The sequence below is a fragment of the Vombatus ursinus genome, unplaced genomic scaffold, assembly GCF_900497805.2.
Source record: "Vombatus ursinus unplaced genomic scaffold, bare-nosed wombat genome assembly UNPS02009132.1, whole genome shotgun sequence".
Lineage (NCBI taxonomy): Eukaryota > Metazoa > Chordata > Mammalia > Diprotodontia > Vombatidae > Vombatus > Vombatus ursinus.
In genome coordinates this window covers 11,130,730-11,143,716 of record NW_020948910.1, presented here as the reverse complement: position 1 = coordinate 11,143,716, position 12,987 = coordinate 11,130,730, and the positions used below count along the sequence as shown (strand labels likewise).

Sequence of the window (12,987 nt, the reverse complement as noted above, 5' to 3'; positions counted from 1 at the left end):
AGGCCGGATTTGAACTCAGGTCCTCCTGAGTCTAGGGCCAGCGCTCTATCCACTGCGCCACCTAACTGCCCCTCAAAAAGAATCCTTGAGCACCTTCTCTGTACCAGATACTTGGGATATAAAAATAAATACAGTCCCTATTCTCAAGGAGTTTATATTCTGAGTTAGGAGAGGGAAAGGTATTTGTGAAATTCCAGTGTTGCCCTGGAATAGGGTAACATGCTGGTTCTGAGGTCAGGGGACATGGGTTCATATCCTGGTTCTGCTGCCTGTTTGTAAGGTCCTTCTGCTCTCTGGACTTCAGTTTCCTCATCTGCGAAATGCAGTCGTTGGTCTATTCTGGATGATCATGAAGTTTGCTTCTAGGTCTAAAATCCCCATAAAGAGAATTTCTAAGACTATTTCTGTTTGTGGGGGACATTGTGTTGATTGCATCGAGCCTCGCCTCCAACTCTATACAATGTCATCTATGATATTTATGACAATAGGAAATGGACTAGTGGTACCGAATCAGATGTATGCTAAGATGTGTTTAACGTTTAATTTGTTCTGTTTAACTATGCATAATTGTTGCAAAGGAGGCCTTCTACAGAAGGGGGCAGGGTTGGGTTAGTGTGTAGTGCTAGATATAAAAAAGCATCAAGAAGATTTTTTAAAAATTATCAGTAAGAAAAAGTACAAAAGGGGATACAATTAGTACCCCTATGTGCCTGCAGTAGGTAGCAGCAGGAAAAAGTGAAGTACAAATAAAGCAATATATATATATTTCTTAAAGGAAAAGTCAGAAGATTCAGGGCAGAAGCAAAAGTCAAGTGAAGGAGTGAGTAAGCATGGGACTGGCCTGAATATTTCCTCAAAATGGAAATTTGAGAAAGAACTCACCAATAAGAGGGCAGAGTGTCAGAGTCTCGGTTCTCTCGTTTGTCAAATGAAGATAACACTATTTGTCAGAGCTAAGATGAAAGGTTTTTTCAAACCTCAAGGCACGTGTGTTAATATGAACTATTATTTTGTTTCTTGCAGTGTTTTTTATTTTTATTTTTTAATATTTAATGTTATTTTATTTTTTCCAATTACATGTAAAGACAATTTTCAACATTCATTTTGTGAAAGATTTTGAGTGAGTTCCAAGCTTTTCTCCCTCCTCTCTCCCCTCTTCCTTCCCCAAGAAAGCAAACAATCTGGTATAGGTTATACATTTGCAATCATGTAAAACATTTCCACATTGGTCATGTTGTGAAAAAAGAAACAAAACAAAAGGAAAAAAATGAAAAAAAATGAAAAAAACAAAATAAAGTGAAAATAGTATGCTTTGATCTGTATTCAGAGTTCATCAGTAGTATGAACTAGTATTACTAGCAATCTGAAGAATGTGACAGGACCTTAGGAGTTATCTAGTCTAGACTTTCCCTCAATGTTTTGTGAAGCAGGAAGTCATTGAATGTTCAGGGATATGAAGCTTTGCTTGATTGAAAGTTTTACTGGAAATTCACATCAATCCCCTTTATTGAAACACAATCGTTAATAAATAACCACTAGATGGCTTTCCTTTATTCTCAGTTTGTTATTTCCCCTCTGCCTGCTTGTCTTCCTAGTTTAATGAAGCTGGGCCGCCAACCATAGCAATGTAGTTCATGGAAATAGGCTTAACTTTCCTTGATATCATTTGTTGCCAGATCCTGAAGATAAAATACTTACTTTGCAGATCTGCAGCATACCTAATGGTTTCTCAGCTTAAAACCAAACAAAACAATGCCATTGTATGCTTATGGTTTACGACTCAGGCAGGAAAGAATCTTGTTTATTGCTTTTGCATGAAAATTAAAAGTTTACTATCAGAGAATATCAATTTTGGAAGTGCCCTTTCCCCATGTGTCAACATCAATATAGGATCAAAATATCTTTCTGGATGTGCTATAATGAAGAGGAATTGTGTGTGTCATATACCATCTTCATTAGAAATTTCATTACTAGATCAAATTCATGGGTCATTATTTTCTGCTCATTAAAGACCTTTCTTCATGAATAAAGCAGCAGGCTTTTTTACGATTTTCTGCAGTCATCTACAGATTGTAATATTTGTCCTCTCTAATTGATCCAAGTTGACTTCTAGTTGTATCCCTTCTCCCGTCTGTATCAGGATTATTGGGTTGTAACTATTAAGTTTGTGGAGAGAGGTCGGTGGCATAGTGGGATACAGATTTACAAGGTTATGGGGAGAGACCTTCCTCCCTCAAGATAGGGATACTTCCTCTTCTATGACTCCTACCCCAGGATCTCACTCAGAACTACTCCTGAGTTCATTGACATTATAGAAGAATGTCACATCCCAATAGAGAATGTGTGGTTGTGGTTGTTGTGATTTGTTCTTCATTCTCAAAGAGGATCATGACATCAGGAAGACGATGCCATGACTTTCAAGTGAATTAGACTTAAGTGAGGGAGGGCTCTGCAAAGTCACCAGCCTCACTTTCTCCTCTGGAGCCATTTGGGTCCAGTGGCCAAACATAGATCAGGACAACCAGAGATGGCCCTGATGGAGAATGTAGCCTTTTGCTAGATGCTGATAGCAAAGACTCCTGGCTGAATATGGAGGATCCCTCCTCTCTGGTAACTTTAGCTTTAGCTGACCTTAAACCTTTAAGAACTAAAATTTTCTCTTTGAGGGTAGTGTCATGTGGTATAATGCATTCCATCCTATAAGCATACTCTTCTTTCACCAGCAAGCCTAACTCTCCCCTTGCTGGTGGTCTCTTCGGGGTTTTAGCTACCACTGTTTCTTTTACTCTCTCCCTTTACTCTTACTTCCAGTATCTAGCACAGACTAAGTGCTTAATAAAAGATTGTTGATTGATTGATTACCTCCCAGAATAACACGAAATACTTACTTGGATCTGTAAAGAATGAGTTTACTATTCCTACTGCTTGGATATTTGGATGGAGCTGCAATCTCATCATTGCTTCCTATTCTGTATAAAATTCTTCCCATAAGTCTTCCATGGAGGATCCACCCAAGGCTTGGAATTCTTTCCTCTGATTCTCTTGATATGCTGAGTATGTCATTGTAGCATTTGTGATAATATCACTCTTGCTGCCAGACAAATTATCTCGCTTTCCACTCATCTCTATTTTTGGTGATGTCTTGTATGCTATTTATTAAAGCAAATCATCTTTCATAGTGTGATCTCATCTCCTTCTGACATTTCCAGGAGATTGCTCCCACTGTCTCTCCCACCCTCGTATCTCTAGTATCTCCCTATTGGGCTTATTCCCTGCTGACTACAAACAAGCCTATGTCTATCTCATCTTAGGTATTGTCCAATCTCTCTTCCCCCCCACCCCCACCCATTCTTGAAAAAGCTGTTTGTACTAGGTACCTTCACTTCATCTCCTCTTCTTCTCAGTTCTCTGTAACTTGGCTTCTAACTTCCTCATTCAACTAAAACAACTCTCTCCAAAGTTACCGTATTTCACTGCATGATTGTCACCACCACATAATCATTGACACTGCATAATCATCGCGCCCCATTTTTTTAGTCCAAAAATTGGTTTATAACCTTTTGTTGTGTAATCATTTCATGATATAATTCTGTTCATTACACCGCTTAAGAGGTAAACAGAGCAGCAGTGCATTCACTAGTGGCATGTGGATACATATTTATCTCTCACATATTGCAAGCTGCGAGCCTAAAATTCTCAGCACATGTGCTTTGTTAGTATATTTCCGAAAGCCAACTTGAGAGGTTTGTTTAGAGCACTGCAATGCTAATGGTATTGTCACTCAACTCAGTGAAGAGTGGGCGGGCGGTCTAAGCTACCATGAGTAAGTTAGATGATATAGTAAGGCTTGCATCTTTCCAATTTTAACATATATTTGTGAGTATTCCATGCATCCTAATCTTGCACCAAAGACAGTTTAGTAATAAATGATTTTTAAATAATACTGGCACAGTTTTTTTTGGCGCTTCACATAATAGTTGCACTCCACCTTTTTGTAATATTTTGGCATATGCTTATGTGGTAAAATATGGTACCAGTGATCCTTTAATTGCCAGCTCTAATGGTCTTTTCTCTATCCTCATCCTTCTTGACCTGTCTGCAACTGTTGGCAGTGCTGATCGCCATCTCCTCCTGGATAATCTTTCATCTATAAGTATTTACTGTTCTCTCCTACTTTTCCTTCTAGCTGTCTGACTGCTCCTTCTCATTTTCCTTTGCGCGTCTCCATCTAGTTCACATCTACTTAAGATGGGTGTTCACCAAGGCTTTGTCCCCAGCCCTCTTTCTCTTCTCCTTAGGTACTATCTCACTTTGTGAACTCCTGTGGGTTCAATGATCATATCTATGCAGCTGATTGTCAGATTTAAAGATATATATGGTTCTAGTTTCTGTCTTGAGATACTGGCCCTAAATCACCAACAATCTTTTGAACATCTTGAAATGGATGCCCTGTAGGCATCTCAAACTCAACATATTCAAAACAAAGCTTATCTTGCTCCCCACCCCAAACCCTCCATTCTTCTAAACTTTCCTATTACTGTTAAACAAAGGACACCGCTATTCTCTTAGTTACTCAGGTTTCCAGGTTTGGCATCAACCACAACTCCTCAATCTTAATCATTCCACATATTCAATCTCTTGTGAAATCTTGTCATTTCTACCTGGGACCAAACAGAACTAGAACCAATTGAATTCCTCTATCTCCTGCAACCCTTCAAATACTCAAAGACACTAGTCTTGTTTAGTGCTGGTACGTAGTGTTAGAAATGACCTTAGAGCTCATGTAGTAGTATAACACCTTCATTTTGCAGATAAGAAAACTGAAGTCCAGAGCAATTCAATGATTTTCCCAAGGTTACTGAGGTATAAAGTGGCAGAGCCACTATGCAAACCCATATCCTCTGATTGTGAAGCTATACCATACTGACCCTCATATTTTTCCCCCTGTATCCCTGCATGACCATCTACTTGTATTTATGACCAAACCAGCTGATGGTGAAAGTTTCATTCTGTAGTCATGTAATAGATTTTCTTGGTGTCAACCCAACTGGCTTGTCAAAGTTGTTAATTTAATTCATTTTCATCATACTAGTTGTCATGTCAAAGGAGAGTTGGGAAGCCAAGGAGTTAACAGAGGATCATGGGAGCTCTTTGGGAGAGGGACCATTGGCTTATTGGAAGAAACTAGAGAAACTGAGCTAATTCCCTCCTCCATCCCAGGTTGAGGGATCTCCAGGGCTAGACAGGAGGTGGGATAATGGGTCATGCATCTTCCTGTGTTAGGGAAATTCCCCATGTGGGGAGAAGGAAATTGAATTTAGACAAAGAGCAAACAGTCTCTGGCCATTCATAGAGAGTCAGGATATCAGATAACTGAAAGCAGGAAGAATGAGTACCAGTCAAATCAATGACCAGAACTAAAGAGCAAAGGAGTCAGGAAGCAGGAATTGAACCATGGGTCATATGAGCACTAAGGATACCTAGGATGCCTCAGGATTTTGCCAGATAGTTTATGTGTCAGGTTGTATTTTGAAAGGTTGTGTCTCACTCTTGGTCTTCTGATTTTTAGTCTGGACTTGACTGGACTGTGCACTTAGGTTTTTATTGGTTTGTTTTTTTTTCTTTTTGGTGAGGTGATTAGGGTAAAGTGACTTGCCCAGGGTCGCATAGCTAGTAAATGTTAACTGTCTGAGGCTGGAATTGAACTTAGGTTCTCCTGGCTCCAAGGCTAGAGCTCTATTCACTGCACCAATTAGCTGTCCCTGGGCACTTAGATTTTTACATCAGCTGACCTTTGCCTGCCTCCTTATATATAGTTTATCAGCATATGCATAGATGTTATTTCTGTAAAGATTTAGGTGTTTAGATGTGTAATACTCTTGACAGAATTCATAGAGTTGGAAATACATCTCTCTTCTTAATCTTATCTCTCTCAACCTCTAGTTTCCTTTTTCTACCCTTGGGATTGACAGTAACAGCATGTCGCTTACATATGAACAGTGAACAGAACTGGAATTCTCTGCAGATCAAATTCCTAGTGGCCACTCATCTAGAGTTGCTTTTGTAACTGCATTTAGGTGATGATAAAGATAGCATCGATAATATTTGCAATAGAAACAGGAAATGAGTCTATGTTGTCATTGAGCCTTACATCAGGGGATGTATAGAAAGGGAAACAGCTATGATGATCCATTTTCCTGTGAACTACTTATTCTGCAACCAGGGTTGGTTTGACCTGTGGTGGAATGAGAAATAGTGTTTTTGGTAAGCATATCTGTTTTCATTTTGTCCATTTACTATAACTTTGTAGCCTACGTTAGATGGCATATCTAGAGCTGCTTTCATCCTTTGTGGCTGCTGATGCTGGAGAGATGCTCAGAGATGTAGGTTAGCCAGCCACATGGTGGATGTATGAATGTTCAAACCTCTGAGCCAATTTCTCTATGCTATAGTGATTGTTAATTTTCTGAATCATTGCGTTATCTGTACAGCTGGTTTCCTTGTGGTTTCTAAAGGTGAAATACTGTGGTTTCTCTTTTCACCCTTAGCAGAGAATAGAGTTAATTTACAGAGGTGACAGCCTCTATTGGTTAAGTTAGAGAAGCTTCAGTGGCAACTGCATAGAGTTTCACTCAGAGAAAGTAAAATGAGATTTTCTACAGCACAAGTAGAAATCCTAGATTTCCTTCTTACTATCACTGTACCAACAATTTATTGCTATATATGGGTATCAAAGCTTTGTGGCGGGAACTATTTTTTGGTTTAGTTTTGTCTTTGTGTCCCAGTTACATATAGCACATTCATTCTTTCATTCAACAAGAATCTTTTAAGCACCTATTAAGTGCCAGGCTCTGTGTAAGTCCTGGGAATACAAAGATAGAAATGAAAATAAGTCCTGCCCTCAAGAAACTAAAATGTTGCTTGAAGTAGTGGAGAGGTTATAATGTGTTTGTTCAGTCATTTTTCAGTCACATGTCTTACTCTTGGTGACCGTATTTGGGGATTTCTTGGCAAAAATACTGGAGTGGTTTGCCATTTCCTTATCCAGCTCATTTTATAGATGAGGAAACTGAGGCAAACTAGGTTAAGCGACTTGACCAAATTCACACAACTAATAAGTGTCTTAGGCCAGATTCAAACTCAGGAAGATGAGTCTTCCTGACTCCAAGTCCAGTGCTCTATCCACTATGCCCTATATTGTGTTTAGAGTCAACTTAATACAAAACATATACAAAAAATAATTTCTACTTTGAGGAGGGTCCTAGCACCTGGGAAGTGAATGGAAGGGGGAGGATGTGGTTCAGGTTAGGATTCAGATAGGAATTAACATGAGTTGGGCCTTGCAGGAAGCTTGGATTTCTATGAGGTCAAGGCAAAGAGGGAGCATACTTGCTGTTTACCTATAGATAGACAAGGCAAGTAGTGTATGAATTCTCATTTCTGCCCAGTTTGTTGCTGGTGTGGTTACAAATAACCAATTCTAGTTACAGTTCATTTATTTTTTATTGTTATCTTTGGAAGAAAGCAGACCAAAAAGCATGACTTGCCAAATAATCTGAGGTATTGTTTTTCTTTTCTTTTTTTTTTTTGTACCTCTTCCAGGGAGAAGTGCCTCCTTCCTCTCCAACTTGCTTTGGAATCCAAGAACATGAAATTGGCCCAGTATGCTCTAGCAGGGATGCAGGTATGACTGATTCCCCTTGAATAGAAGGTGTTTTAGAGAAGTGTCAAGTCTCATTTTGCATTTGCAGTCTAGCCAAGGTAAATTTGATTGTGTGTGTTAGAAAATCAGTCCTTGAAACTTTGCTAATAATAAATTAGACCTTGGGAAGACAAAGGTGGAAATTCTTCCTATTTCAGCCAGAATTTCCCCAACTCTGCAGTTTTTTTCTTCTTTCATCAGTTAAAGGACTATCATTGACAGTCTGAAACCCAACTAACTCTCAAGGAGAATCTTTACTTTAGCAGTCTCCTTTTTAGGAGTAGAGGTAAAACACAAGAAAATGAGCTAAGGTGATCAGGGATTTATTTTTTAAAACAACTTGCAGACTATGCCCTTAAGAGTGGTATAGATCTGACACCATCCCCTACAATGTCTGTACAGACACTGTACAATGAAAATTGATGTTCAAAATAATTATGTTGATGATAACCCCAAAGCAGTGCAGTCCTTCCTTCAAAGATTCAATGAGGTTTCCTTTTCTATCTTTGCTAAGGTTGGAAAGTGGACTAATATTTATTACTTCATTATCCCAGTAGAGTGTAAGCTCCTTGAGAGCAAGGACTGTTCCAATGTCTTCCTTATAGGCCTAGCCCTTAGCAAAATGCCCTGCACACAGTAGGTGCTTAATAAATGCTTGTTGATTGATTTGCCGAATGTTAAGTGCTTATTCTGTGCACAGCACTATCTGTGCAAGGCACTGAGGATCATACACAATTTACAGTCTCAGACCTAATGGAAATTATTAAAATATTTTCAATTTTTAAAAATTTATTATTTATTTTTAATACTATTTTCTTTTTAAAATTTGAATTCTAAATTCTCCCCCTTCCTCCCAGCCCTCCCTTACCCACTGAGAAGGCAAGCAAAATAATATCAATTTTACATGTGAAATCATGCAAAACATATCCATATTAGTTATATCACAAAAAAAGCAAAAAATAAAAAAATAAAGAAACCAAGAAAATTATACTCCAATTTGCACTCAGAATTCCTTGTCTCTAGAGGTGGCTAGTATTTTTTCATAATGAGTCCTTTGGAATTGTCTTGGATCATCATATTGATCAGAGTGGCCATCTTTCACAGTTGATCATCATTACAACATTGCTTTACTGTGCACAATGATTTCCTGGTTCTTCACACTTCACTTTGCATAAGTTCATATAGATCTTGCCACTTTCTCCCCTAAAACCATCCCTGACATAATTTCTTATAGCACAGTAGTACTTCATCACAATCATATACCACAACTTGTTTAGCCATTCCCCAATTTATGTGCATCCCCTCAACTTCCAATTCTTTGGCACCACAAATAAAGCTGCTATAAACGTTTTTGTACCTAGAGGCCCTTTCCCTTTTTCTTTAATCTCTTTGGGGTACAGACCTAGTAGTGGTACTGCTGGGACAAAGTGTATGCAAAGTTGTGGAATAGCTTTGGGCGTGACTCCAAATTGTTTTCCAAAATGGTTGGACCAGAAGATGGCAGAGTAAAAGCAGTGACTTGCTTGAGCTCTCCCCCAAACCCCTCCAAATACCTGTAAAAATGGCTCTAAACAAATTCTAAAGCCGCAGAACCCACAAAAAGACAGAGTGAAACAAATTTACAGCCCAAGACAGCCTGGATAGTTGATCAGAAAGGTATATCATGCCAGGCAGGGAGAGGAGCACAGTTCGATGTGGGCACACAGGCAAGGCAGACCTCAGCGAATCTGGAGCTGGCCTCAGAGGACTGAATCTCAGGCAGCTGTGGTAGTTTCCAAACTTCTCAACCCACAAATGCCAAATACATCTTAGAAGGTCAGGGGAAAAGTCTATGTCTGCGGTGAGAGAGAGAGAAGCGCAGTCCCAGCCCATTCCCCAGCTCACCCCCGGGTGATGGTTGCTTCCTGAGCTTCTGGCCCACAGACTGAGGGGGAATTGAGTGGCTGACCAGAGAGGGATTGCAGGGATTTCTCTGCTGGTGCAGGATTCTCTTGCTTTGCCCCTGCTTGGATCTGGGTCACAGTTCTGGGTGGTGGTCCTGGGGCGAGGAGGAGTCTGGCGTGGTGGATCTTGTAGTGGTGAAGGAGAAGAAATCTTCCCCACAGTTCCAAGACAGAAAAGAGTGCTTGTGGTCACTCATAGACCAGAGCACAGGCCAGGAAAGGAGTAAACACCTCACCCTTGATCATAGCACCTTGGAAGAAATGAAAATTTACAGGTCCCTAGAAGTATCTCTGAAAACAGCTTCACAAAACCTCTGAAGTTTGGGACAGTACATTCTCCACACTGGAAGCAGACCCTTACCTTAACAAAGAGTTTATAACTCAAGTAATTGACTGAGATCATAAGCAAGCAGCACAAAAAGAGTCAGACCATAGAATCTTACTTTGGTGACAAATAAGATCAAAACACACAAGCAGAAGAAGACAACAAAGTCAAAGGTCCTAAATCCGAAGCCTCCAAGAAAAATATGAATTGGTCCCAGGCCATGGAAGAGCTCTAAAAGGATTTTGAGAAGCAAGTAAGAGAAGTAGAGGAAAAACTGAGAAGGATGAAAGAAAATCATGAAAAACAAGTCAACAGCTTTTTAAAGGAGACCCAAAAAATACTGAAGAAAATAACACCTTAAAAAATAGCCTAACCCAAATGGCAAAAGAGGTCCAAAAAGTCAATGAGGAGAAGAATGCCTTAAAAAGAAAAATTGGCCAAATGGAAAAGGAAGTCTAAATGCTTACCGAAGATAATACTTCCTTAAAAATTAGAATGGAGCAATTGGAAGCTAGTGACTTTATGAAAAATCAAGACACTGTAAAACAAATCCAAAAGAATGAAAAAATAGAAGATAATGTGAAATGTCTCATTGGAAAAACAACTGACCTGGAAAATAGATCCAGGAGAGAGAATTTTAAAATTATTGGACTATCTGAAAGCCATGATCAAAAAATGCCTAGACATCATCTTTCAAGAAATTGTCAAGGAAAACTGCCCTGATATTCTAGAACCAGAAGGCAAAATAGAAATTGAAAGAATCCATCGATCACATCCTGAAAGAGATCCCCAAAGGAAAACTCTTAGGAATACTGTAGCCAAATTCTAGAGTTCCCAGGTCAAGGAGAAAATATTGCAAGCAGCCAGAAAGAAACAATTCAAGTATTGTGGAAACACAATCAAGACCACACAAGATTTAGCAGCTTCTACATTAAGGGACCAGAGGGCATGGAATATAATATTCTGGAGGGCAAAAGAGATAGGATTACAATCAAGAATCACCTACCCAGCAAAACTGAGTATAATCCTTCAGGGTAAAAACTGGACATTCAGTGAAATAGGAGACTTTCAAGCATTCTTGATGAAAAGACCAGAACTGAATAGAAAATTTGATTTTCAAATACAAGACTCAAGTGAAACATGAAGAGATAAACAGGAAAGAGAAATCATAAGAGATTTATTAAAGTTGAACTGTTTGTGTTCCTGCATGGAAAGATAATATTTGTAACTCATGAGACCTTTGTCAGTATTAGGGTAGTTGGAAGGAAAAAATTATATGTATGGATAGATAGATAGATAGATAGATAGATAGATAGATAGAGGGCATAGGGTGAGTTGAAGATGAAGGGGTGATAATCTGGAGAATAAAATTAAGGGGTGAGAGAGGATTATACTGGGAGACAGAGAAAGGGAGAGGTATAATGGGGTAAATTATCTCACATAAAACAGACAAGAAAAGGCTTTTACAATAGAGAAGTGGGGGAAGGTGAGAAGGAGTGAGTGAATCTTATTCCCATAGGATTTGGCTTAAGGAGAGAATAACATATACACTCAAATGGGTACGGAAATTTATCTTACCCTATAGGAAAATGGGGGGGGGAAGGGGACAAGAGAGCAGGGGAATGATAGAGGGGAGGGTAGATTAGGGGAGGGGGTAATCAGAAGCAAACACTTCTGAGAAGGGACAGGGTCAAAAGAGAAAATAGAATAAATGGGGTGTGGGATAGAATGAAGGGAAATATACTTAGTTTTTCACCAAATGACTACACATTTATAACCTGTATCGAGTTGCATGCCTTTTCAATGAGGGTGGGTGGGGAGGGAGGAAGGGAGAAAATTTGGAACCTAAAGTTTTAAAAACATGTTAAAAAATTGTTTTCACATGCAACTGGGAAATAAGAAATACAGGAAATGGGGTATAGAAATCTATCCTGCCCTACAGGAAAATAGAAAAAGAAGAGGATAAGAGAAGGGTGGAATGAGATAGAAAGGAGGGCAGATTAGGGGAAGGGGTATAAAGAATGCATGCCATCTTGGGGTGGGGGGAGGGATGAGATGGGGAGAAAATTTGGAACTCAAAATTTTGTGGAAGTGAATGTTGAAAACTAAAAATAAATTAAAAAAGAAAAAGAAAAATAAGAAACAAATAAAGCTGCTCACCCTTATCTACCCACTGCTTTAGACAAACAGCTTTTCTCAAACAGACACCATGATTGCTTTCTTCTATGCTTTTGCCTGTCTCTGAAGTGCCCTCTACTACCTTTCTTTCATTTAAAATCCTACCCATCCTTCAAGGCTTAACTCATGCTCCACCTCTTCAGTGAAGCCTCTGTTGATTCCTTTCCAGCTCAAAGTGAGCCTTGTCTCCTTTAAACTTTCTTAACAAAATGTTACTACCTTTAGTATGCATATTCATACACACTGTCTCACATCCGCTGTATATATGGAGATGTCATTGCTCAAACAGTCCTATAGAACTTCCTGGGGCTGCAGAACCAGTAAAAATGTAAAGGAGAAATATTTAACAAAATAAATAAAAATACAATAAAACAGAAAAAAAATGGTTGGACTAGTTCACAACTCTACCAACAGTTTTTTGGTATACCTACTTTCCCTCATCCCCTCCAGCAGTTGTCATTTTGATAGGTATGAGGTGGTAACTCAAAGTTGTTTTAATTTGCATTTCTCTAATCATTCTTAATTTAGAGCACTTCTTCATGGGATTGTAGAGAGCTTTGATTTCTTCTGAAAACTGCAAGTTCATATCCTTTGATCATTTATCAGTTGGGGAACACAACATATTTTAGATATAACATACATACAAAGATTTTCAGGAGCAGTGGTTGAAGCACATAGGCAGACTTTGGTTTAACCAGTTAACTAGAACACCTTTCCCTTTCCTGAATATTATAGTTCATTCAGGTTTTACTTTACAGATGCAGGTGCTGATTCTACCATGGAGAAGATGACAGTATTCCCATTTTGGCAACATATTATCTTTTCCAGGTGCCTTCTTT

At 39.0% G+C, this 12,987-nt stretch overlaps 1 protein-coding gene across 2 annotated transcripts in view; it reads left to right on the top strand.

Moving 5' to 3' along the window:
- The window catches only part of ARFGEF3 (ARFGEF family member 3), a 209,135-nt gene that overhangs the window by 47,183 nt on the left and 148,965 nt on the right, over positions 1-12,987 (top strand). For both annotated transcript variants that reach the window (XM_027850770.1, XM_027850769.1), the window contains exon 3: positions 7,603-7,684. In XM_027850770.1, the coding sequence (XP_027706571.1) occupies positions 7,603-7,684 (82 nt within the window). The remainder of the gene's footprint in view (positions 1-7,602; positions 7,685-12,987) is intronic.